The sequence below is a fragment of the Lepisosteus platostomus genome, chromosome 13, assembly GCF_059453375.1.
Source record: "Lepisosteus platostomus isolate fLepPlt1 chromosome 13, fLepPlt1.hap1, whole genome shotgun sequence".
In the NCBI taxonomy this organism is placed as follows: Eukaryota; Metazoa; Chordata; class Actinopteri; order Semionotiformes; family Lepisosteidae; genus Lepisosteus; species Lepisosteus platostomus.
This window is the reverse complement of record NC_142623.1, coordinates 19,742,602-19,766,508: the sequence shown is the minus strand read 5'-3', so window position 1 is coordinate 19,766,508 and position 23,907 is coordinate 19,742,602. Positions and strand designations below refer to the sequence as shown.

The 23,907-nt window shown below is 38.6% G+C and overlaps 1 protein-coding gene and 1 long non-coding RNA gene across 6 annotated transcripts; one reads left to right on the top strand and one right to left on the bottom strand.

The window, feature by feature from the left end:
- Positions 1 to 208: 208 nt before the first annotated feature.
- Positions 209 to 14,292, bottom strand: tnfsf18 (TNF superfamily member 18). Its single transcript, XM_088603745.1, has 4 exons — positions 13,984 to 14,292; positions 6,252 to 6,300; positions 5,787 to 5,819; positions 209 to 3,750 (listed from the first exon to the last, which is right to left on the bottom strand). Exons 1-4 carry the CDS (start codon positions 14,290 to 14,292, stop codon positions 3,377 to 3,379), a joined length of 765 nt encoding a protein of 254 aa, XP_088459871.1. The 3' UTR covers positions 209 to 3,376.
- On the top strand, positions 13,930 to 23,477 carry LOC148650184 (uncharacterized). Of its 5 annotated transcripts, none has more exons than XR_015926049.1 (5): positions 13,930 to 14,067; positions 14,732 to 14,790; positions 15,342 to 15,439; positions 22,313 to 22,537; positions 22,825 to 23,477. It is a non-coding gene; the product is annotated as an uncharacterized LOC148650184 (long non-coding RNA). The 5 variants fall into 5 exon arrangements; XR_015926047.1 differs by having other exon boundaries at positions 16,505 to 22,537; XR_015926048.1 differs by having other exon boundaries at positions 15,342 to 21,497.
- Positions 23,478 to 23,907: the final 430 nt, after the last annotated feature.

Sequence of the window (23,907 nt, the reverse complement as noted above, 5' to 3'; positions counted from 1 at the left end):
TATATATCCTTTAACATAAATATTATATTTTAGCAAAGAAGGCTTGGATTATATGATGCTTGCAGAAAGTGAGATGTCAGCATTAATATTTAAACAAGCATGCAACCTTCAACATTCTTCTGTTGTGCATTTCAAAAACAAAAGTCTGTTAAATTATTTATAGTTAGGACCTGGATTTTGTGAGTAGAAAATAAAACAACAGGCAGTATGCAGTAAAAAATATGAATATATTATAAATTATAAGACCATCATCCATTCAATAAAAGAAAAACAAAATGGTACTGTACAATGCTTCTTCCATTACATTCAGTGTAAAACTTGTAGAGTTTAGCTTGTGTGCAGGACATAATGTGCTAATGGCACATTTGGTCTAACATTCTAGAAAACAGTTTGCTTTGTTATACTGCATATTATTTCATAATGTATATTCTTTTTAAAAAATCTGCAGTTAAATAACATTTAAAAATCATACTGCCGAGTTCTTTAGCTGCAAGCATACTAGCTTCTTGCAACCAAATCAAAACAGATTAAAAATACTTTTAAATAAATAAATTAAAAGATGATGCACAACATTCCAGTTTTATCTAGGTCTAGACATTTCCTCTCAGCAGCAGTGTAAAAAAGCCTGAAAGTAAATATCTGAAACAAACTCAGTACCACAGAGTGAACTTACATTTTATATATGAAAATATTAGACAATATGAGTACTATATGCTACACCTTAGCTAAAAAGATAATGATGCTGAATTGTATGAGTTAGCTGTTTCTACCTTTGTTCAGAAACAGTGAAAAACAGCTTTTTAAAATCAATTCAGCAGTTCTGATTTGATCTGGGAGAGTGCAGTGCAAATCTGAGTGATTAAATATGAAATAAATACTGGAAAAATCCAAAGAAAAGTATAATTAGCATTTTTCATAGAATTGATAATTGTACTGATATGCTGTACACAATAACTAAGCAACAGTATTCAGTTTAGCAAAAGTATAACTATAAATTCTTAATAATTCCTTACACTTACAGTATACAGTATAGAGCTTTTCTGGATACTCCACTCAAAGCACGTTACAGATAATGGGAACTCCAATGTGTAATACCCACCTTGATGATGTGACAGCAGCCAAAGTGCGCTCACCACACATCAGTTATCAGTCGGGAGGAGGACAAAGTGATGAAGTCAATTCATAGATAGGGCCATGGGGCCAGGACACTGGGGTAACATCCCTACTCCTTTTGATAAACGCCCTGGGATTTTTAATGACCACAGAGAGTTCTTTTATGGCTCATCCGAAGGACGGTGCTTTTTTACAGTATAGTGAACCCATCACTATACTGGGGCAGTAGGACCAACACAGACTGCAGGGTGAGCACCTGCTATCACCTCTTCCAGCAGCAACCTTAGCTTTCCCAAGAGACCTCTCATCCAGATACTGGCCAAGCTCACACCTGCTTAGCTTCAGTGGGCTGTCAGTGGTAAATTGCAACAATATTCAATGTTAAATTGTATATATTACAAGTATATAGCTATGGGCACTAGTTAAGCACTTTACTTTTTCAAAAAGACAAATGATAAAGATATGCCATGCCTCATGGTTATCTAGTGCTTATGGGGACATGGTCATCCTGTTTTGAGTCTCTGCTAAGCCAGCTCCATGTATTCTTCAACTTGGTTGTAGAAAAGCACAGTCCATTCCTGATAATCCTGCATGATCTTTGGGATTAAAATATTGAAAAAGTCAATCAGATGGACTATTTCAAACAAGTTCAGGTGCCAAGGAAATTGCAGTAAATGAACAGACTGAAAATAAGAGGCACTTCTTTATAAATGCTGTGGCTGTGAATGTCAGTAACAACCCACCCTGCTAGATATGTTGTTGACACTGATTGCCTGGGACCCGGAAAAAATGGTTTCTGGGATTGATTAGCTTCTAGCAAATAGGTGAGCAGAACAGGTCAGATGGTTTGTGCTCATTTTCAGCCCTTCTGTTGTTTGTTGTTAAAGGTTTGGACAGAAAAATACAAAATTTAAGAAAGAAAAAAGACCAGACGTGCTCCCATTTATGCAGCAAGGCCAGTTCTGGAGCGATTTGAATAAAGCATCTTGCAACAACAGAATTTAAGGATTTCAGATTAAAACACATCCAGAATATGAATCCCTCAGACCTCCTCTGCACTGCTGCTGTGTGTTGAGTTGTATAGCGTTTCAGTATGGAATTTTGTCTTATAATCATAAAATCCCTTCACTCTACATTAATTGTAGAGTTAATTGTGAAGTTAATCTTCAAATATTAAGACTGTAGTACCACTGGCTGAGTCTTTGCCTTACGCTATACTTAACACAAGAAGGATATATTCTGGTATTCTTTCAGTGTATTTTCAGGAAGGCATGTTTGCATTAAGATGGCACCAGCATTACTGCCTTGCTGTGCTGCTGCCCGGGGTTTAATTCCAGTCCTGGGGTGCTATCTGCATGGAATTTGTATGTTCCTCCCATGTTTGTGTGGGTTTCCTTCAGTTTCCTCCCACAGTCCAAAGATACTGTTTAAAGGAAGATTGATTGGCTTCTAGAAAAACTGGTCCTAGTGTGAGTGTATGCATGTCTGACTGTGCATATCCAGGATGTACCCCACCATGCTCCCACTTCTTACTGGGATGGGCTGTGGATCCCCTGTGACCTTGAATTGAATGAAGCAGTTAGAAAATGGAAAGAAGAATATTTGCATTATTTGGGTAACGGAGTGGCCCCAATTGTGACCCCAATTAGAAGTAGTTCTAACAGGAAAGCTGTTCAAATATTATAGAAGTCACTAAAAAATGACTAAAAAGAGAGGAAAAGTTAGAAAACTAACCCAAATAGGACACTTTGTGCCTTCTTGATGGGTTTCTATTACGACAGAGTCCTTATATACCAGCACTCCTGGTGTAAAGATACGCCATTATTGGAGCCAGTGCACATAAGCTGACTGTTATTGGAAATATAGCCTAACTGTGTTTTCTTGTGTAGTAAAGGGATAAACAATAAATAAACAAACATAAATACATCAGTACATTCAGAGTCAGGCATGTCATGTTTCCAGTGGAAGGCCACATTTTTAGTTCATGCTCCAATGGCTTCATCCATTTGACAATTGGCATAACCAATTCTTCATGTAATCCCGTTGATGGCTGTGTTGCTTGGGGATGTGACTTGGAAGCAGGCACTGCTTTCAGTCATTCTGTTGGCACTTCTTAAGGTCAGCTGACGAATGGCTGAAGACTTGGTTACCCAGTAAAAGACATCCAATCACCCAGTCTTCCATTATAAGGGAGAGCCACTCCAACATGTGAAGAAAAAGGATTTGGAATGGTTACCATGACTTGTTACACTGACATCTGTTGTTACTTGTATTGTTGCACCATGTAGATCCCAAAAAACGTTTTTTGGGAATCAGTATTTATCTTTGCATGCTTTGTGCATTTTACGTAGATCTTGTCGTTAGCGGAGAGTTTAAACTGACGCCCCGTGTAGATTGAAGACAAGAACGGACCACCCGTGTGGTTGAAGCTCCTTCCCAGAAGCACGACTTCTTCAACACCTGTCTTTCGCCACACTTCCACCGTGTAGATATTAGCTGGGCTTATTGTTTGCAGGCTGATCTGGGTGTAGAGGAAATACAACCCATCATGGTGTATTTGCAGATGACCATTATGCAGAGTGAAGTTCTGTGATGGCATTCCATTCTCATCCTCCCAGGCAATGATGAACTTTCCATCTTTGAATCAGAAAACATAAGGAGAGGCGTTAAATGACTAATGGCCTGTGTTACAAAATGTATATATCATCTGTAAGAAAAACCCATTCCTTTTCATATATTCGGGCGTTTCTCGAAAGAGTAGGGGTGTAACCCCGGCGTCCTGGCCAAATTTCCCCATTGGCCTTAACCAATCATGGCCTCCTAATAATCCCCATCTATGAATTGGCTACATTACTCTGCTCTCCTCCCCACCGATAACTGATGTGTGGTGAGCGTTCTGGCGCACTATGGCTGCCGTCGCATCATCCAGGTGGATGCTGCACATTGGTGGTGGTGGAGGGGAGTCCCCATTACCTGTAAAGCGCTTTGAGTGGAGTCTCCAGAAAAGCGCTATATAAGTGTAAGCAATTATTATTATATTATTATTATATATCACAGTTAAAAGAACAACAGATTATCTTGCAGCTTTAACTGAGCTAGTTTAAGCAAAAGATGATGTTCAGTTTATTATGTTTAAGCTAGAGTACATGTGGTCTACAAATAAATATCCATCCATTTTCTAACTGCTTCCAATTCAAGGATGTGGTGGAGCCAGAGCCTATCCCGGCAAGCAATGGCTGCAAGGGAGGAAACACTCTGGCTGGGATAACAGTCCATTGCAGGACACTCACACCAGGGCCAGACCAGAAGCTAATTAACCTACCAGTATATGTCTGGACTGTGGACCCCAGTGCTGCAAGGCAGCAATGCTAACCACTATGTGACCACATAACTACTGCACACTACTACATTTTAGTTGTAATTTTTTGGATTAAGATAATTTACAATTATTTTTTTACTGGAGGTCACATCATATACAGTTTATTTCCTTGCAATAGAATGCATTTCCAAGCTTGCTAATAAAACTGTCCCTTCAAATAAAGGCAAATGCTAACAACAACTGTAGAGCAAATGTACCGGCTATCCTCAGTAATACCTACTCCATTACCTATTAACAATGTTTGTATTTAATCATTGCTATTATTTTAGAAATCAAAGCACTACTATAATTTTATAAATTAAAGTTTTAATTGATGTATTGATTTTGTAAATGTTTAAGCTGTAAATGTCATTTTCCAGAAGCAATAGTTGAAATTCTAATGACATTTTAAAATGTTCTGGCTTTTTCATCTACATTATGAATAACAATTTAGATATGATAAGTGAATACTTATGTTCTTGTTTCTGTTCAGATACCCTGGAAAATTACAGATTCTGTTAAAAATCCAAATACAGATCACAGTTCCAATTACAATTATAATACAATAACAGATTACAGATCCAATCTGAAAATTGTTCAATTTGTTTTCTAAATAAAAGATATCACTTTATTTACCAGTGTGCTCTTGTGAAATGCAAAAAACCACACTTCAAAACTACCTAAGATAAAGCTCTTCCCACAATCATTTTATAACCTCAGTGGTTTACACTGTTTCTTATTAGTGTCTTGCCAGTAAAGCTCCCTGTTCATGTTCTGACTTGGGAAGTTCTCTGCTGTTAATTTCTATACATCACATATCACTGCGGATTTTGTTGGTTCAAAATAAAATAAGAAAATTGTGTAGAGCTACTCAATAAGATCAGTGTCACGGATGTGGGAAAGGATGAACCGTGGAATGGCAGGAGAGCGAAAAGACCCTATGTGTAGCAGCGAGACAGGGGTTAGCCCGGGCTCAGCTGTTCAGGAAATGCCGTATAGAAATCTATGCCCTCAGGTAGCGGACGTGGGGCGACCTGGTGCTAGGCGGGTCTCAGGACATCCGAACGTCACATTGAGCGCAAGCAGAATGAAAGACCCGGAAATATATAGCCCCAGAGAGAGAGAAACACCAGAAGGACAGCAAAGAACTGGAAATGAGAGACAGGACAGAGAAGGAGCACCCTCTGGCTGCAGAGGGCGTGACAATCAGCACACATCAGCATTATTTCCTGATCTATCCTGCCTGTTACCGATTTTCTCTTTTTAAGAATAGAAGCTGGAAAACAAATCTGGAAAAATAAACGAATACAGTTACCTGGATCAGCACTGAATGATTCAATGGCTGCATCTGTAAAATAATACACAGGTGTCAAAAACTGCAGTTTTTTTTTTCAACACTCTTGCAGGGACAGTATTTTTAGAACATTTTTGTACCTGTTGGCTGTGGGGAAAAATATTGTAAATATTGTTCTACTGAAGAGAATTAAAAGCAGCATTTTTCATTTCTTTCTCATTCCAAAATTAATCAAAATTGTTTTTTCACCATTCTGTGTATTTTCTACTGTTAAGATCTTTCTGTGGGACTATCCAGCATGACCTCAGTCTTCACCACAACCACAGCCAAGCAGTATGGAATATCTCAAATTCGTTTAACTTCAGTCAGCTGGACGAATATTCACTGCACTTAATAACTGCATCTGTTGCCTCTATTGCATATGTTGGTAATAGAGAGCATTAACCTCCTTTATTAGGTTTCCTTAAAATCACAGAAATGCCTTACCTCCAAAATGTGCAGTTAGTAAATGACTGGGAAGACTCTCACTTTTGCCCTGGAAGTACACAAAAAAACTGAAGTGGTTAATCATAACATGTTTTAACTGGAATGCAGCAGGAATATTTGTCTAAAATCCTTTTGTGACTCACTGTATCCTAAAATCTCACAGAGCATCCACATCTGAAGCCCAGATTGGAAAATTGTTACTTTGTCCTTTTACCACCAAGAGGGGTGCACTGACTGATCTGGGTTAAAAGCTTAATGCATAGCTCACTATACAGTAGACACTACTCTAGCAAAATCTTAAAGAACAATGTTCTTATCCCAGCAACCCTAATTAGTGCTTAGAAAATGGATGGATGTTCTTATCCATGGCAACTTGGAATGTATAAAAGGTTTACTTTGTGTTTTCAAGAGTGACCTGTCCTGTCCAAGTACTAGCAGTAGAAATGGTCCTGCATATGTATGACTCTATGATTCCTGCTATCTAAAAAATAGCAGACCAGGCCTCAGTGTGCTGTTTTATTATGAGAGTATTATGAGAAGGATAAGAGGTGTGATTGTTGGTGCAAGGCAACAACAGATCTGTCTAATGTGTCAATTCAGACAGCCTCGGGGGGTTGCAGGCAGTGACTGGTGCAATTCAGACTACAGGAAGGAATGGAACAAATTGCCCAAATTGAAGGTAGTGTGTGTTGTGACAAGACTAGACCTGTGTGAACATTGAATGTGCAATTGATGCCACAACATGTTGGAAAAGTAATTACTACTGGAGTGGACCCAATCCTGGTCCTGGAGGGCAAGTACTGTATGTCTGCAGAATTTCAAGGTCTTTTTTTAAAAGCACCAGCAGCTGAAGAGCTGGTACAAGCTATTAAATTGGTCAAATCAACCTTTCCATGACCAGGAAAAAAACATCTCTGAATTCAATCTATGCATTATTTGGAAAACATATTCTTCTTTTTTTGCAAAATACCAAGAGAATAACACTCAATGGTTTGTGGAAAGTGTGCAGAGAAATGTTGTGGGGTTTCATGTTTGTGTGGTTGGTTTTACTACAGAATTGTGAAACCTGCTGGCTTGCAAGGACTACAACCAGACTGCATTACCAAAGCAAATGCCTTTCTCAGATCGTCATTACTTCTTTATTATGCCACAGAGTACGTCACTCTCTCTGTGTTGTGGTTTGTTTCTTTAAAAAAAAAATAGGTAAAGAGATCGAGTTTCAGTTCCTGTTCTTTTAAAATAGGATGCCATTGGTGTCCTGGGAAGACACAAAGGAACTGTCTTTTAATGACCTTTTCTATTTAGCAGAAGAAACTGAGTTTTTTTTTTCTGAAGCCCATCTAGAGATTGCAGTTGACAAGCCTTGCATCTTTCTGACCTTAATTATTTCAGAAATTACATTAAAAAATCTGCACACATCCTGTATTCTGAGTCATACTGAATTGGAGTTTAAAATAGAATTTGCCAATGTGTGCAAAGGCCTGTGTTTTCTATTTAATTTAACTATCCACTTTGCACAAGTTTGCTAGTAATCTTCACACGATCAAAAAAGCACATTCCCCGACTGATCCTTCTCTGTTTTATGTGTTGCAGCTTTCTGATCCTTACCTTTGTCCACACTGTCCCAATGAAGCAAAAAAAAAATAGATTTTAATATTGTTTTAATATTGGTGATATCCACCCCCATCTGCAAAATGACACAAAATGTAATGGATTAAGTCTGACATCCTTACTTACTCTTTGCACCTCAGATGGAATAACCCTTTCTCGTGATTGTGACTTTGATTAATTACAGTGATTGGTAAAGCAAAGCAAGGTTACAAGCTCTGCTATGCACTGTATGCAATTTATTGTGAGGAATGATTAATGCAGTGTCTTTTTTTCCCCATTTGGCTGTTTCATTTTTTACAGTGCCTATAGAAAGTCTACAGCCCCCTTGGACCTTTTCACATTTTATTGTGTTACAGCATGGAACCATGATGTATTTAACTGATAATTTTTGCCACTCATCAACACAAAGTACTCTATAATGTCAAAGTAAAAATAAATTCAGATATCTTACTAAATAAATTAAAAATAAAAAACAGAAAGTAATTGAATGTATTCACCCCCTTGCTTTGACACACCTAAATTATCTCTGAAGTAACCAACTCTCCAAGTCACAGAACTACTTGACTGTAGTCCACCTGTGTGCAGTTGAGGTGTTTCACATGATTTCAGAATAAATACACCTGTGTCTGGGAGCTTCCCCACTTATTGCATTTCCAAGGAAACACTACATCATGAAGACCAAGGAACATTCCAAGCAGATCCAAGACAAGGTCCTTGAAAATTTCCTGTCAGGGCAAGGATATAAGACAATTTCCAAGGCATTAAATATACCTCGAAGCACAGAGAAGTCCATCATTAATAAGGTGAGAAAATATGGAACAACTGTGAATCTGCCCAGAACTGGCCATTCTCCAAAACTTGAGTGTCTGGACAAGTAGAGCCATAGTAAGGCAGGCCACCAAGAAGCCTACGGCAATTCTAAAGGAGTTACAGTCCTCCATGACAGAGATGGGAGAAACTGTGCATGAGACAACAATAGCACACAAACTTCATAAATCATCTGGCTTGTACGGAAGGGTGGCAGGAAGAAAGCCTTTGTTGAGGGGAAAAAAACAAATTTCACATCTCGTTTGCCCAGAGGCATGTGAGAGACTCTGCAATTTGGAGGAAGATTCTATGGTCTGATAAGACCAAAATTGAACTTTTTTGGGCGCAAACCTAACACAGCACATCGCACTGAGAACACCATCCCTACAGTGAAGCATGGTGGTGGCAGCATCATGCCTTGGGGATGCTTCTCTGCGGCAAAGACTGGAAACACATAAAGATAGAAGGAAAAATGGATGGAACTATGTACAGACAAATCCTGAAAGAAAATGTCCTGCAATCCGCAAGAGCACTGGGACTTGGAAGACGATTCATCTTCCAACAGGACAATGACCCGAAACATACAGAAAAAGCTACACTGGAGTAGCTTAAAACCAAAAAGGTTAATTTCCTGGAGTGGCCCAGTCAAAGCCCAGACCTCAACCCAATTGAGCATCTGTGGAATGACTTAAAAATTGCTGTTCACAAACTGTCCCCATCCAACTTGATGGAGCTTGAGTAATTTTGCCAAGACGAATGGGCAAAAATTCCAGCGTGAAAATGTGCAACGCTGATAGGGACTTGCCCAAAGAGACTCACAGCTGTAATTGCTGCCAAAGGTGATCTTACCAAGTATTAACTCTGGAGGGGGGATACTTATACATTCAAATATGTTTTAATATTAATTAATTTAGTCAAATGTCTGGATTTTTTTTACTTTGACATTATAGAGTTCTTGTGTTGATGAGTGGCAACAATTCTCAGTTAAATACATCATTGTTCCATGCTGTAACACAATAAAATATGAAAAAGTCTAAGGGGGCTGTAGGCTTTCTATAGGCACTGTATCATAAAAGCAACTCTTAATTTCATGTTTCTTTTGTTTGATGACTACACCCCCCCCCAGGTCTTTCTGTATAAATCTTCAGATTTTATTATTTTTATTCTGTGATTCACAATGAACTTATTACCTAGGTTAATTCATATGTAAGTATTTAGGAATCTACATAGACAGCATCCTGAGCTGGACTACTTGAGAGAGTTTGGTCCAGCATTTCAGCAGCATTTGTATTTTTTTACAAAGATTAAGAGTGTCTGGGGTTGGACAGGAAATAATGCTCCTCTTTTACCATGTTGTAATTGTAAAAAATAACCTGTCCTGTCCAAACAGCAATGAAGGTTATGGGAGTGAAGCAGCACTCCTCTTTATAGACAATTTTTGAACAATTCATGATTAGACAGGCAGGAAAATATATTTTTCATATTCTTAATTTGAATATCATGTCTTCCCCCTGGCAAACGTTCTTACCTCTGGCATCAAATGTTAAAAAAGTTGTTCCCTTATCGATTAAATCAATTAATACAAATAAATGGCAAGGGAAAATGCAATATTTCTGTGTAAACTGATTATGCTGCAACAAACTACTTATGTACAATATGTCATGCCCATGTTGTAATGAGTTATGCATGTGCATTAGATGTGAAGTGTAATGTCTTTGTGATGTATTCAGATGTAAATCTAAATCTAAACCTAAATCTCCTCTGGTGGGCAATAAAGTTTATCTTTTGTTAGTTATAATTTACATCATAAGTGTCATTTTCATTTAATATCATGGCAATCCCCTTGAAAATATACTGATGTTTCTTTTTTTTACGTTCAAAGTAGTACTTCACTAGCTTATTATAAGATAAATGTAAGCAAAATACCTCTACCTATTCTGGTGTATTGTCTGTAATCTGCACAACAGATATTCTCTGTACCTCTTTTTTTTCCCAGTTTACTGTTCATCTCTGACTTTTTGAAGGCCTTTCACTTTCTTCTCACAGTGCTTAAGCAAATGTATTCAATTTGACACAAGACATACTATAAAACCACTGACAGTCTGTGCATCCACTGTAGTCTGCAAATGAAGACTGAGGTTTACCTATTCTGGAATATAACCAACTTCCTTACAGCTTAAAATATCGGTAAAACTCATCAGGTTTTAACCTTTAAAACCAGGCATGTGCTGTGCTCAAGTCCTCAAGTTAAAATGAGCACTACTAGTTCATGTAAATAAACATTTAGGACTGAGATCTGCCTTTGATGCTGGGCAAAAAAAAACATCTTATTAAGACCTGAGCAGTTTCACACGTTAACAGGAGTTGGTGATGGAAAAGCAGAAGCATGGTGTGTGGATCATACTTTAGCTACAGCACCAAGAAGCTTCTCAATTGATTGATTAACCGGTTGATTTAGAAGGCATTGAATTCACTGCAGGTCTAGCTGTTATTGGTGACTGTTAAGAACCAACTGTGGTCTTACAGAATCTGATCCATTGGTTTGCTCAGCTATAAGGAAACTATGTGCCTCATGGGAGGCCACTACAAATCCATATGGCTGAGTAGGGTGATTTCAACAATTGGAAATATCTATGCAACACTTCACAATAAGTAACTGACCTACAAAGTGGGCATTAAGGCCAAGTAGTGTGGCTGTTAATTTTGAAGGGTGACTAGCAATGGAGGCCTGCAGGCCACCCAAGTGTGTCTGAAATGGAAATTAAATTTAAAAGCATGGAAAGCACATAGCAGGTTGCAGGCTTGGTGAAGGCACAGAAAGTAGAAGATACGACCGGAATTACCCACAGTTTGTGGCGAGCCCCAGGCCAGTAAGTCATGGAAAAATATAACACTGGACAAGCTTGCAGCCTAGTGTTGATGATGTCATTCAGACCAGAAAGAGATCAACCCACATTTCTGTGAATTTTGTGCCCGGTGAGCGAGGCAAACTATTTCAGGATCTCAGATGACCAAGATAGGTTTCCAATCTGAAACGGCCCCGGAAGTCATTTTCATCATCAAGCCTCATCAGCAGTGGCTGATTTGAGGCCCATGAGGGTTCTCTCTGATGTGGCAGGCAGATACTGACAACCGACGACAACAAACATGTCCAGCAGAAAAAGCACACAGCTGCTCACAGCTTCAGCATCCTGTAAGTGTGAGTGTTAAAAACACCACACAGGCCAGCAGTTGCACTCATCTTGCCGCAGTCTCCGAGTAAATCAAGGCCTTTTCCCCTACCTGTCTACACCTATGGGTTGATCCATGCTCTGTGAGTGGAGGATGTAAAGGATGTAAGTGGAGAATGGAGGAAGTAAAATGCCAGCAGAGAATCTAGTGGATGTAGGGTGGCATTTATGCCAACACATTTATCATGATTACAGAGTTGTAAAAATTCAGAAAAAGGCCCAATATTTAACATGGTTAGTGGCTTTTTGTAGGTATCAGAGCATTTCTTCACCAATGTCCATCAGACATACCAAATTACAATGAGGACAAGTTAATGCCGGACATTGACACAGTGAGATTCCAAATTGTGGCTGATTTTCTCAGTCTGCAGTTTCTTAAATCAGCAACACAATATACTGTACTAAACTGTATATAATATACTGATGTTGATAAATTAAAGTAAAAGTCTTAGAAAAAAACCTGTAGTTAATGCTGACAAACAGTGGTTATAGCACTGCCCCTCCTTCACAGATTGTGTACAGAGCTGAATCTCTTTGGCAAAGGAAAAGACATTTATATCTTATAGCACTGAATTGCTCATACAGTAGCACACTATAGTGGTAGTATGCTACGAGCAATTCTAAGTCAGGAAAGTGCCCTTTATATTAGAAAATGTAGTCATTTTTGCCTGATGTCTTGATAAAAGAAATGCTATGTCCTCCCTGTAGGTAAAACGCCTGTCTCATGTTTTTCTTTTGTTCAGATTCTTTGTCTGCCACAGATTTTCTGCGCTGAGTTTCCTTGCCATCACAAACCAAGACACGTGCTTTTCCAGACAGCCAACTCTCTCTTACACTGTAATCTTTAAGATGAAACACAACTCTGCCTTACTATTTTCCACATTTCCACCGCAATGCTAATTTAATGCTAATGTAATTGTCACAAATGTAGTCTTTAGGAAATATACTTATACTGCATTATACTTTTATTTATTTTATTATATTATATTTGATCTCTAACCATAGTCCTAATTCTCCAGTCAGTTACACTTTGTAGTGTAAATCTCATCATTCTGAAATTTACTTTCATCAAATGATACATTTAAGTTATTGATCAATTAAGTAATTAATTGGTTCAATTAAGGGAACTATTGCCCATGAGGGTTGAAGTGTGCTTAGATCTGCATTCTGCGTGATTTAAAATGGCTTCATTCCACATTACCTCCTACCTTTATTTAATGGGTTCTGATCTTTAGAAAAATTGATTATTTAATATTTAAATATAAATTCCAAAGGACTGTGGCTCTCCAGGACTGGTTTTCAAAACGCTTGCTTTGCAGATGCCAAAAAGAGAATATACAAATATAAAATCTAATTGTTTAATGGTATTTTTCAACATGTTTATTTTTAATTGTTAATTAAAACAGTCTTAAAAATGCTGACGAATATGAAAAGCTTATTACTAGACACACTATGGTCTTATACAGTACGTGTTTATCGGTATCAGAGGTTTTACTGTAGTTTATGAAAGTTGTCAGAATGTACAAAGCAACAGGTATTTCCCGTCACCTAACCAAACGACACAGCACGCTATCAGCTTGTTATAACATCCGAGGCATTGTTTAAAGAACTGACAAAAAAAAGCCGTACCTTTAAAATATAAAAATATAGTGTAGGGGCATCTACGCCACAAGAAACTGAATTTCTTCTTGTCTGAAAAAAACCTGCTCCCTTACTTTTGAATTTATACTTCAGATACTTCTTTGTCCTTGTAAAACGCTAAATCGTTTAAGGACAAAAGTTTTTTTTAATAATAGAAGTTTGTAAAATACCTAGGTATGTTTCCTGTTTTATACTTTTTGTTCAGAAGTGACTGTCATTTTTTCCAAGCTGTTACAGTAATTCAAGTAACGTTATCGACTTAGAAAACAGTTTCATTCATTTTCCGAAGCCCTCTGTGTGTAAGGTTTCAGCAGGTAACCAGACCCCAAAAAATAATGAAGGGAAAAGCATTTCACAATCAACACAGCCGCTAACTTTAGCAGACTGCTGTCTTTTCTCTTGCGCGTTGCGTAATTTGTCATCGCGATACAGCCATGTCTTACCTGAAGTGGATAGACCAGCACGAAAAAGACAGCCAGACAGACAACCTGCAAGAGAGAGAGCAAGACAACGCAGAAGAGCAGCAGGTGAATCAGTCGCTTCTGGCAGGATAGTGCGTCTTGACAGCCCGGGTCTTTGCAGTTTAGCACTGTCATCCCGAGACAGCAGGAAGACGCTGTGCTGGAGGCCGCTAGACAGAAAACCGAGTTAACTCTCGGGGCGAACGAGAGTTTTTTATTGTTGTTGTCTTGGTTGTCACTCCAGGAGCCGCCACTACTTATACTGCAACTTGAGAGAGAAAAAGAGAACATTTGAAGACAGGAGTGCCCCTCCTACTTACTGTATGAGAAAGACAAACCACCAGGGAGAGAAGAGGGAGGGAAGGCGGATGAAAAAGGAACGAGGGGAAACGGAGAGAATTTTGAGGACCTAAATGTGGCGTATCTCATTTCTCTCTTTGGGAGGTGTGTGGTCTGGCTGGAGGTCCACCTACGGGTTTTAAAATAACGCTGTTGTTCGGAGTGTTATGGTGTGAATGCCATTGTTCCATCCTCTAAAAAATAAACAACAAATAAAGAGTATGGGACCCGATCATCAGCCTGCCATTAATTTAAATAGTGAGGAAGTGGCACGTTTCTGCGCCAGCCTATTGGCAAGACGTGCGATATGCGGTAGGGTACCTACTGTGCTGTGTTAAGTCTGAGTGATGAATTCCAATCTTGTCATCAGTTTACGTCTTTGTTGTTGCAGATCCAATACAAAGCTGTTAAGAGCCGTCATCCTCTATATATACATCTGCGCTTTCAAAGGTGATTTATACATATGTATATTATACATATATATGTATATTTATTCACACAGTAATTTGGCAATGGGGTAATTTGTGTTATAAGATTATTTCCAATCTTATAACAGCTTTTTTTACTGTTAATGCCATTATCCAGGTGCCTAAACATCTTGAGCTAAATCTTATCTTTACCTTGTATTCCTTTGAGGGCTAAACAATATTCTAATGCTTTGACCCAATACTGTAGTTTTAAAGTGTCAATAGTATTTGTTGCAGTACAACTAACATAAAGTAATATAAGTCCCACATGTTTTTAATGAATATATCTCTTATGTTGATGTTAATAGTCAGTGCTGGACTGACTATTAAGTACTCTTTAGTATTCTACACATTATTGTCATAGTAAACTACTGCACAAAAAAATATTTTATCAACCAGGGTTCTATAGAGACCATATTTTTTCTTCAATGTTAAGGTTAAATTTGGTTTGCATTTTGTGTTCTGACTTTTAAAAAGTACCTTTGGGTCAGACACCTGAAATCTTTCAGTGCATTTTGTTTTTCACATTTGCAGATTGGATGCAATATTGCTGTAGATGACAGCTTTGGAAGAGAAGATGACTTGAGTCACGGAACTCATTTACTTGAACTGAATTGCCAAATGGAAACACGGTATTTGTCTTTTTAAGCTGATTTTGGTTTATTTCTACTCATATGTATCATTACAGTGTTTGTACTCAGAATTTATTTTTCCTTTACTTGATCACAAAACAGCAGGATTATCGTTGGGTCATAGACCTTAAAGGGTTAATATTTTAAAAATCTTTACCATATCCTTTTCCCCCATCCTTTTCACTCCAGTTCAATCCTTTCTTCAGAAATTTAGGTTAGTAGGAGAGCCAGAGCCTATCCTGGCAAGCAACAGGCGCAAGGCAGGGTACACCCTGGATGGGACGCATGTCCATCACAGGGCACACACTGACACAAACACTGTCACATTTACAAAAGGGATAATTTTAGCAGGTGCCCATTAGCCGGCCAGCATTTTGTAGTCTTTGGACTGTGGGAGAACACTGGAGCACCTGGAGGAAACCCACATGGGGAAAAAATACAAAGTCCATGCAGATAGCACCACAAGTCTGGAATTGATCCTAGGGCCCCAGCACTGTGAGGCACAAATGTTATACACAGTATAGCCCTCATGTTATTAGTGAATTATTCATTCACTTATGACTGCATGACAGCAAATGTGAGCATGAACACCTTGGTAAACAGAAAAAAGAAACATTTGAAACATTTCTGATGTGAAGCACTTGGAATGTATCAAGGCTTTAGGTGTTTGAAAAGAACTGAGCAGTGCAGTGTTGTGCAGTGCAGTGTAGGAACCTAAGAATAGTAAGAGATGAGAGGAAGTCATTGAACCCTTCTAACCCATGAAAAGTTAGAAATTTATCCCAGATCCTGAAACTGATCCAAACCAGGGTATTGGCTTCAACACAGCTGTGTTCTTTGTTCCATACCCCCACCACCCTTGGGGTAAAAACGTGCCCCCCAAACCTTCTAGGTTTTAAATGTACTTCTGTGTCCTTTCCATTTGTGTCTTCTGGTTTGTGTTTCACTGTTCTTTCTGAAGAAGTCTACTGGGTTGACTTCATCAAATATGGAGATTTTGAATAGTTGTATCAGGTTCCCTGATTCAAGACTAAAAGGGTTAATTTTTTCTGTGTGTCATTATAGGTCATTCCCTCAAGCCACAGAATGGGAATGGTAATCTGGATGGTTTTCTCTTGAATGATTCAGCTAGATAAAGATAACAGCAATATCTTTTTTACAACACGGTAACCAAATTTGTTATAAATAAGGCCCGACAAGTGAATTTAACAATTTTAACATAACACTCCTTGATTCAAATTCTGTGCCTTTAGCAATTTATTTGAACATTTTGTTTGCCTTCTTAAGTGCTTCTGCACATTATCTAAAAGATATAAATGATGTGTCAGCATAAACTACCAAGTCTTTATCATAAGTAGTTTTTTTTAGCTTAGTGTTTTTCCACTTTGTATTTACAGTTGATTATTCTTCTGTCTATGTGCAAATCCTGCACTTGTTTACATTAAAAGTCATGTGCCAGGTGTTTACCCAGTGTTGAGTTTTATCTAAATCTTTTTTAGTTTCATTTCCTGCTTTACAGTTTGCGAATCCATCTAATTTTATATAATTTGCAATTTTAACTAGTTGCTAACTATAGCAGAATCTACATTCTAGTAAGTCTGTAAGTAAGTCAAATTCTGATTTTGTACATTAGCTACTTCCTGTTCATTGCATGGAGTTTGTATGTTCTCCCCATGTTCACGTGCTTTTCCTCCAGGTGCTCTGGTTTCCTCCCACAGTCTAAGGACATGCTGATAGGTTTATTGGCTTCTGAGAAAATTGGCTCTTGTGCGAGTGTGTGCATGTCTGTTTGTGCTTGTGTGTGTGCTCTGATTGGCTGGCCTTGCTTGCACCATTGGCTCCTTGTTGGGATAGGCTCCGGCTCCACTGTGACCCTGAATTTGATGAAGCAGTAAGAAAGCAAATGTATGTTTAGTTCCCCATTATAGTCCCTGATACAGTTTATTTTACCTCTTTTGCTGTTGTAATATTGAAAGAACTCTGCAGGACTAATATTCCTTTTTACCCATGTTTGCAATAAATAGCACTGGACTTTAATAGAACATTGTTGTTTTTTTAATCATTCCATAAAGCACTTTCTTTTCCCTTGTGCTTTTCCAAAATGTTTTTTTGAATTTGTTTGTTGAACCATTGCCCAGAGCAGTTCTTTTAGCATTTTCTCACTCTTTTTATTTACTCACTCCTGGGATACATGCGTTCTGAGGCAGAATCTGTTTAAACTGTTGCCATTCATATTCCACAAATTTTACATCTGTCTTATCCGGTTATCCGGTTTACTTCTCTCATTCCTTCAAAGTCTGCTTTCCAGAAATTGTTACCTTTTGCTGCTGTACAGTTTCAAAATATACTTCAAAACCCATTATATTGTGATCACAGTTCCAAAATGGTTCTATCACCTCTGTTTGCCTTACTCTGTCTTGATTGTTTGAAAAGACCAGATTTGTACAAGTGTTTCCTCTTGTAGTTGCTCTTGTAAATTGGGTAAGAGAACGGTCATTAACCATGTCTAACACTATCGCGTTGCTGACATTTTGACCATGTTTGAAAATTTGAATTCTTCCATAAAACTTATTTTTGCACACAAATTCTCAATTTTTTTATATAATATTGAATTATAATCTGAATTCCATGGTATATATCAGGGGTTGGCAACCTACAGCACACATGCCATTATTAGCATGTAAACAAAGTTTAATTTAGGTTAAAACCACAATATGCTTCCCAAAGAAAGCTCTTTGGTGTAAAAAAAACAATTAACTTGGTTTATTTGCTGCATTATTTGTAATAGTGCTAGCCTATTGTTTTCACAGGAAAGCTCACAATCATTGTCGCTGATAACATTTTTCACACTGAATTGTAAAGTTAGACATTTTGGACAAAAGAGAAAACATCTAACTGTGCTTTCATGTTTTCAATCATCAATTTCTGCCCTTTTGGATAGATGGATATGAATTAGCTCAACATAAAGACTGTGCTGTTTGTGCTTTGTGTTGTGAGAGCATTGTTTGTCACACATCAAGTATTCCACAACATTTTCAGACGCAACACTCCAAACACTTCAAGGATGAGACAGACAAGGCTGTCTATCGAACGTACTATGACGAGGTATGGAAAACACGGCAGCATCTTTACTTATTTCTATGTAAGTAAAATAAGCTACAGAAGCAAGTTACAAATTTGCACAATATGTTGTGAAACATGGAAAGCTATTTCCATATGGGGAATATATAAAAGAGGCTTTTCTTAGTTGTTTGGATGTTTCCTTTAATGGTTTGCCCAACAAAGACATGATCGTCTCTAGAATTGTAGCGCTCTCAGGTTTACGTGGGTATGCGCCCTCGCCGCTGCTGCCTCAGGTCAGCCCCCCACTGCTGGGGACTCAGACCCGGGCCTCCGGCATCACTCAACAGGGACCCAGCCAGCTGAGCTAAAGGGAAATCTCCCGTCAGCCCGACGGCTGCAGTCCCTGCTATTCACAGGGAAGGTCAGTGACGTCACCGCGCTGGTAAGCCGGCTCGCACAACCTCTAATGTCGACCATATGCATTATACTTTTCCCTGCTTAATTCGCCGTCCTCGGCAAAGGGCTATCCCACCTCGCTTATGCATTTCAGAATTAAGGACTTACTTTATCTTGATTGGTGGAGAGACGCATAAAAGAAATGGATGGAAATGTTTACAAACAAGAGACATTGGCATGAAAAGATGTAATAGTATTAAGTCTTGCATTGATGGTTGCTTGGATATAAACAACATACCATGATTAGCAATTCTTGCGAGATACCATGACTCAGATGGAAATCGAGAAGAGTGAAGACATTTATTAATCATTTTGCGGAAAGAGGAATTGACATCAAGAAAATATTTTCTGTGACGACTGACAGTGCCCATGGTCGGAAAGAAAACGGATTTGTAAAGATAATTGTGGATCACATTGGCCACGCCATGGTAAATCATCATTCTGTTATTCATCAGGGAAATCTTTGTGCCAAGCTTTGAGATTATGAGCTTAATAATGGGATGACAACAGTGGTGAAAATAGTGAATTTTCCTGTTGGCCGATCTGCCTTGACACGCTGCTCCATGAGATGGACAGTGAAGGACATTCTGCTTTGCTGCAATGTTGACTGGCTAAGCCATTGGAAGGTTTCGGGATGCCTTGTGGACTGTTTTGGTCCAATCACAATAATTTTATCAGGAAAGGGTCAAAACTACCCTGAACTGCATGCTGAAAATGGGTCACAAAACTAATGTTTGTAGGCTCATCACCACGCATATGAATGAACTCCTCCATCTGCAGGATGAAGATCAAACTGTTATAGGTTTTTTCTTTGGGACATTGACAGCTTTCCACTATTTCCAACATTATAAAGAACTTTCACGTTTCAAAAGGTTGCACAATCCATGTTGCTTAGTTTGGAGTGTACATGCGGAAACTGGCATCAGAATATTCAGTTTTCAGGGTTTCCAGTGTTTTGGCCCAATGTTTTCTTTTCTGATGAAAGTAGACAGCTTTGATACCAGTGACATTAATTTTTTAGTGTTTCAGCAGATGGATGTTGAGGACTGTGGAATGCAGCTAATCGAATTACAGTGCCCAGACTTATGAAACTCAACTTTGAACTTTGCATATCAAAGTTCCAGGATATGCAAAACACACTTGAGGCTACTGAAACAATCTTAGTTTCTCTATCATGCCCGATTGGAAGTCCTTACCAGTGAATGTTGATTGTGGCGAGAAAGTGGCATTTTCACTGATTTCAGCATTTGGATTAACACAAACAAGTATTTTCACACACAAACTCAGAACTTTGTCCCTCCTATAGTCAGTTAACAATCAAACACTCAGAAGCTTGCATGCTGTTTAAAGTGTCAAGCTACCAGCCTGAGATTGTGGAACCTAACAAGGGAAAGCAAGGCCAAGGTTCACACTAAAGACGTGCATATGTATTTATTAATTTCAGGTATTATTAGTATAATAGTATAGTGTTATTGTCAAATTATTAATCAAACTAATTATTGATGTTAAAAAAATTTAACTATGGCATACGAGTCTGTAAACCTTCTGAAAGGTTGCTGACCTCTGGTTTATACCATACTGCTGAAACCAAGAGATGAGCCTGAAGTGTCCAGTTTGTCAAGCCAAGCTTTATTGTATGCATACAAGGAACCAGGATAGATACCTATATAAGGACCATAATAGTTATAGTATCTATGGTAGTTCAAAGGGGATATGGCTCTACACAGCTTATATATGCTTTTCCCTACACCCTCCCCCTCCTGTCTTTGAGGTAACTTTCTCAAGAAACAAGGACTCAGAAAGCACTTAAAACATTCCTTTCTTATCGGGAATTTAGTGTAAACATTCCCCATTAGGGAGTTTAGTGCAGGGGGGGGGGGGGGGGAGCATCTGTGCTAAAGCAAGCGTGACGGTTAGAGTTCAGCGTGTAAATTCAGTAGTTTTTCATCTCTGTTGTTTTTCTTTTTCATTGTTTAGCCATTTTTCTGTGATTCCAGTGACATCATAATTGCCTGCTCATGTGGCGGTTTCTATCACATTTGATTTGTTTCTGATACTTCTGACATTCAGTTGGAAGCACTTAATTATTTAGTCCTTTGTTTTTAGTTCTCCCTTACTCTGTAACCTTTCTAACCTGTGGTCCATGTGGATCCTAATGCCCCAGTATAGTGACGGGGATACTATACTGTAAACAGGTGCCATCCTTCGGATGAGATGTAAAACTGAGGTCCTGACTCTCTGTGGTCATTAAAAATCCCAGGGCGTTTCTCAAAAAGAGTAGGGGTGTAACCTGGCCAAATTTCCCATTGGTCCTTTACCAATCATGGCCTCCATATAATCTCCATCTATGAATTGGCTTCATTACTCTGCTCTTCTCCCCACTGATAGCTGATCTGTGTGATGATGTATTCTGAAAGTGGCGCACTTTGGCTGCCGTTGCATCATCCAGGTGGATGCTGCACATTGGTGGTGGTGGATGGGAGTCCCTATTACCTGTAAAGCGCTTTGAGTGGAGTGTCCAGAAAAGCGCTATATAAGTGTAAGCAATTATTATTATTAAAAATGTACCCTAAGAAGGAAAGACATTTTCAACTGCGCTTTCTTCTACACAGAAAACCCAAGTTCCCTAAAAACACAGAATAGCATGCTTTCTCTAACAAGGTTCAAATACTTTCTTCCAGTTAGGTTTGGATGATAATGATAATGGGCTCTTGCCTGGCGCAAGCTTCAGGTCCTAACTCCTCCGGACTCCTCTCTCCTTGTTGCCTGCTTCTTGTTTATTCCTCTCCTCTGTGGTCTTAATGTGATCTTATATTGTGTGTTTCTGTACTGCTCCTTAAAAATCATTGACCTGCAGCTTACCTAGGTATACTAAGGTGAACTTTACAATTGTTTCTGCTCTAGGGATTCCCCAGACCTCAGGAAACATCCTCTGGGCTTTGAAGCTAGAAGTGCCAAGTGTCACAAACTTTATGTAAAATCCAAGAAACAGTTATCAGTTACCTAAAGCTGTAACAATATAAACATGAAATGCTAATGAAGTAACTTCAACATACAAGTACAGTGAAAAGATTCCTAGGTTACTTATAAGTTGATTTTGATGACAAATCTCGAATAGATAAATTCTGCGTAGAGTTTCAATGTTCGAAACACTTTTTCCCCAAAAGTGTTTTGAATCAAACATTCTTGTAAAAACAAAACAGATAACAACAAAACTTGCTGATGTGCCTGTGAACTCTGAGCTGTGCTAATCAAGTTCATCTTATAACTGCTGCTGTATTTCTTTATGAACTGATGAGCTCTGTACTGAACCGTTGCCAGGTGAAGTTTTTTTTTTCTTATTTTTTCCCCTAGAAGTCTAAAAGTTAACTCGGTCTCCCATCTGATGATTGGGAACTCTGCTGCGGTCTCCTTTTGAAAACCATGCTACAGTAAATAACGGAAAAGATATTCATATTCATAACAGCATAATAACACTGACACAACCAGTAATTTCCAGAGAGATGAGATGGAGCGCTGAGCATCTTGAGAAACCACACAGAACCACAACAATCTCACAGGTGTACCTACAAGCACATGGTAAGGTGTCCCCTGTTTTGTGTTAGTAGTAAACGTTATCTGAAGGATTGATATAATAAGACTTCAACAATAAGTTAGATGTGAAATGGATCAATTTTTTCTTCCTCTTTCCTTGTACCTTTTGACTGTGAGCCAATCAGATCGTGACCTAGTTTGATTACCATTATAGTACATTTTCCATTTTTTTAAACGATCCATTAATAGAGCCAAGAAATCATAGCTGTTTCTTTGTTGTAATGAGCCACAAAGAAGATGTTGCAGCCTGAGCTTTGACTTCAACATTTCAGATTTACAGCTGACGCCAAAGGCTGTGGAGAGAAGACTTTTCTACATCTTCATCATGTCAAGGAGAGACGTCCATTGATCTACAGTGAGGACAAATGCCTGGAAACTCTTTTAGCATCTAGCAGTGCTATGTAAATGATTTGGATGACAAATAGAGGAGCTGGTTTGGTCAGGAGCAAGAAGAGGGCAGAGTACATAAGACACAGCAGTGCAGTGAGAGGGGGGTAAAGAAGGAAGGATGTGAATGTAGCTCTTCCCCACAATGTCTCATACAGAGAAAAGAGTTAACCTACCAGTGCTCCCTTCTCAAGCTGCCTGCCTCTGCATGGTAGAAAATTAAGTCAGACTGACAGACAAGGCAGACAAGAGCTCTTTACTTTCATATTTATGGACACTTGAGTGATTGATGGACTGTGCTGTGGTCAGAGAGGGTTTGACTGCCTTCTTAAGTGAAGATTCTCTCTGCAGGCATTCTTCCTTGGAATGATAACAGTGAGATCTCCTGAAGGCAAACCCTAGAGTTTGTGTGTAATGCTATTGATGTATCTGTGTTATAACTGTTTCTGATATGTAAAATTTGACGGCTTCATCATCTCTGGGGTTGTATGATTTCTTTTCTTATATTTATAAATCTTATATATATATTTCTTATATATTTTAGAGGCAACATTGACAGTGACCTGTTTCTGGACTGAACGCATCTACACATCTACTGCTACATCTGTTCTCTTTCTTTTTCTTTTCCCGTTTACAACCGTTTTTTGTGCAATATATGCCAGGGACCTGTGCAATACATTTACATCTATATTTATATCTATATCTATATTTACATCTATATTTATATTCATATGTGTGATACGATTTTTCTGTGTACTGTTCTGTTCTAGTCTGTTCTTTGTGTGTCCGGACTGTGTGGCTGTGTTGTCTGTGTTAAGCTGCTGTTGCACTGCAATTTCCCTCACGGGATCAATAAAGTATCTATTTCCTACTGTAGGGTGGAGGACTAACTGTGATGTGCCACTAGGTGGCACTGTTTATTAGTGATGGTAATGAAACATGCTTTCACCTACTTTTACACCAGAGTT

Coding starts and splice junctions, on each gene's coding strand:
- tnfsf18 (XM_088603745.1), bottom strand. CDS start 14,292: ATGTTCTCTTTTTCTCTCTCAAGTTGCAGTATAAGTAGTGGCGGCTCC. Junction 5,820..6,251: donor ACTAACTGCACATTTTGGAG/GTAAGGCATTTC, acceptor ATTATTTTACAG/ATGCAGCCATTGAATCATTC. Junction 3,751..5,786: donor ATCATTCAGTGCTGATCCAG/GTAACTGTATTC, acceptor TCTGATTCAAAG/ATGGAAAGTTCATCATTGCC.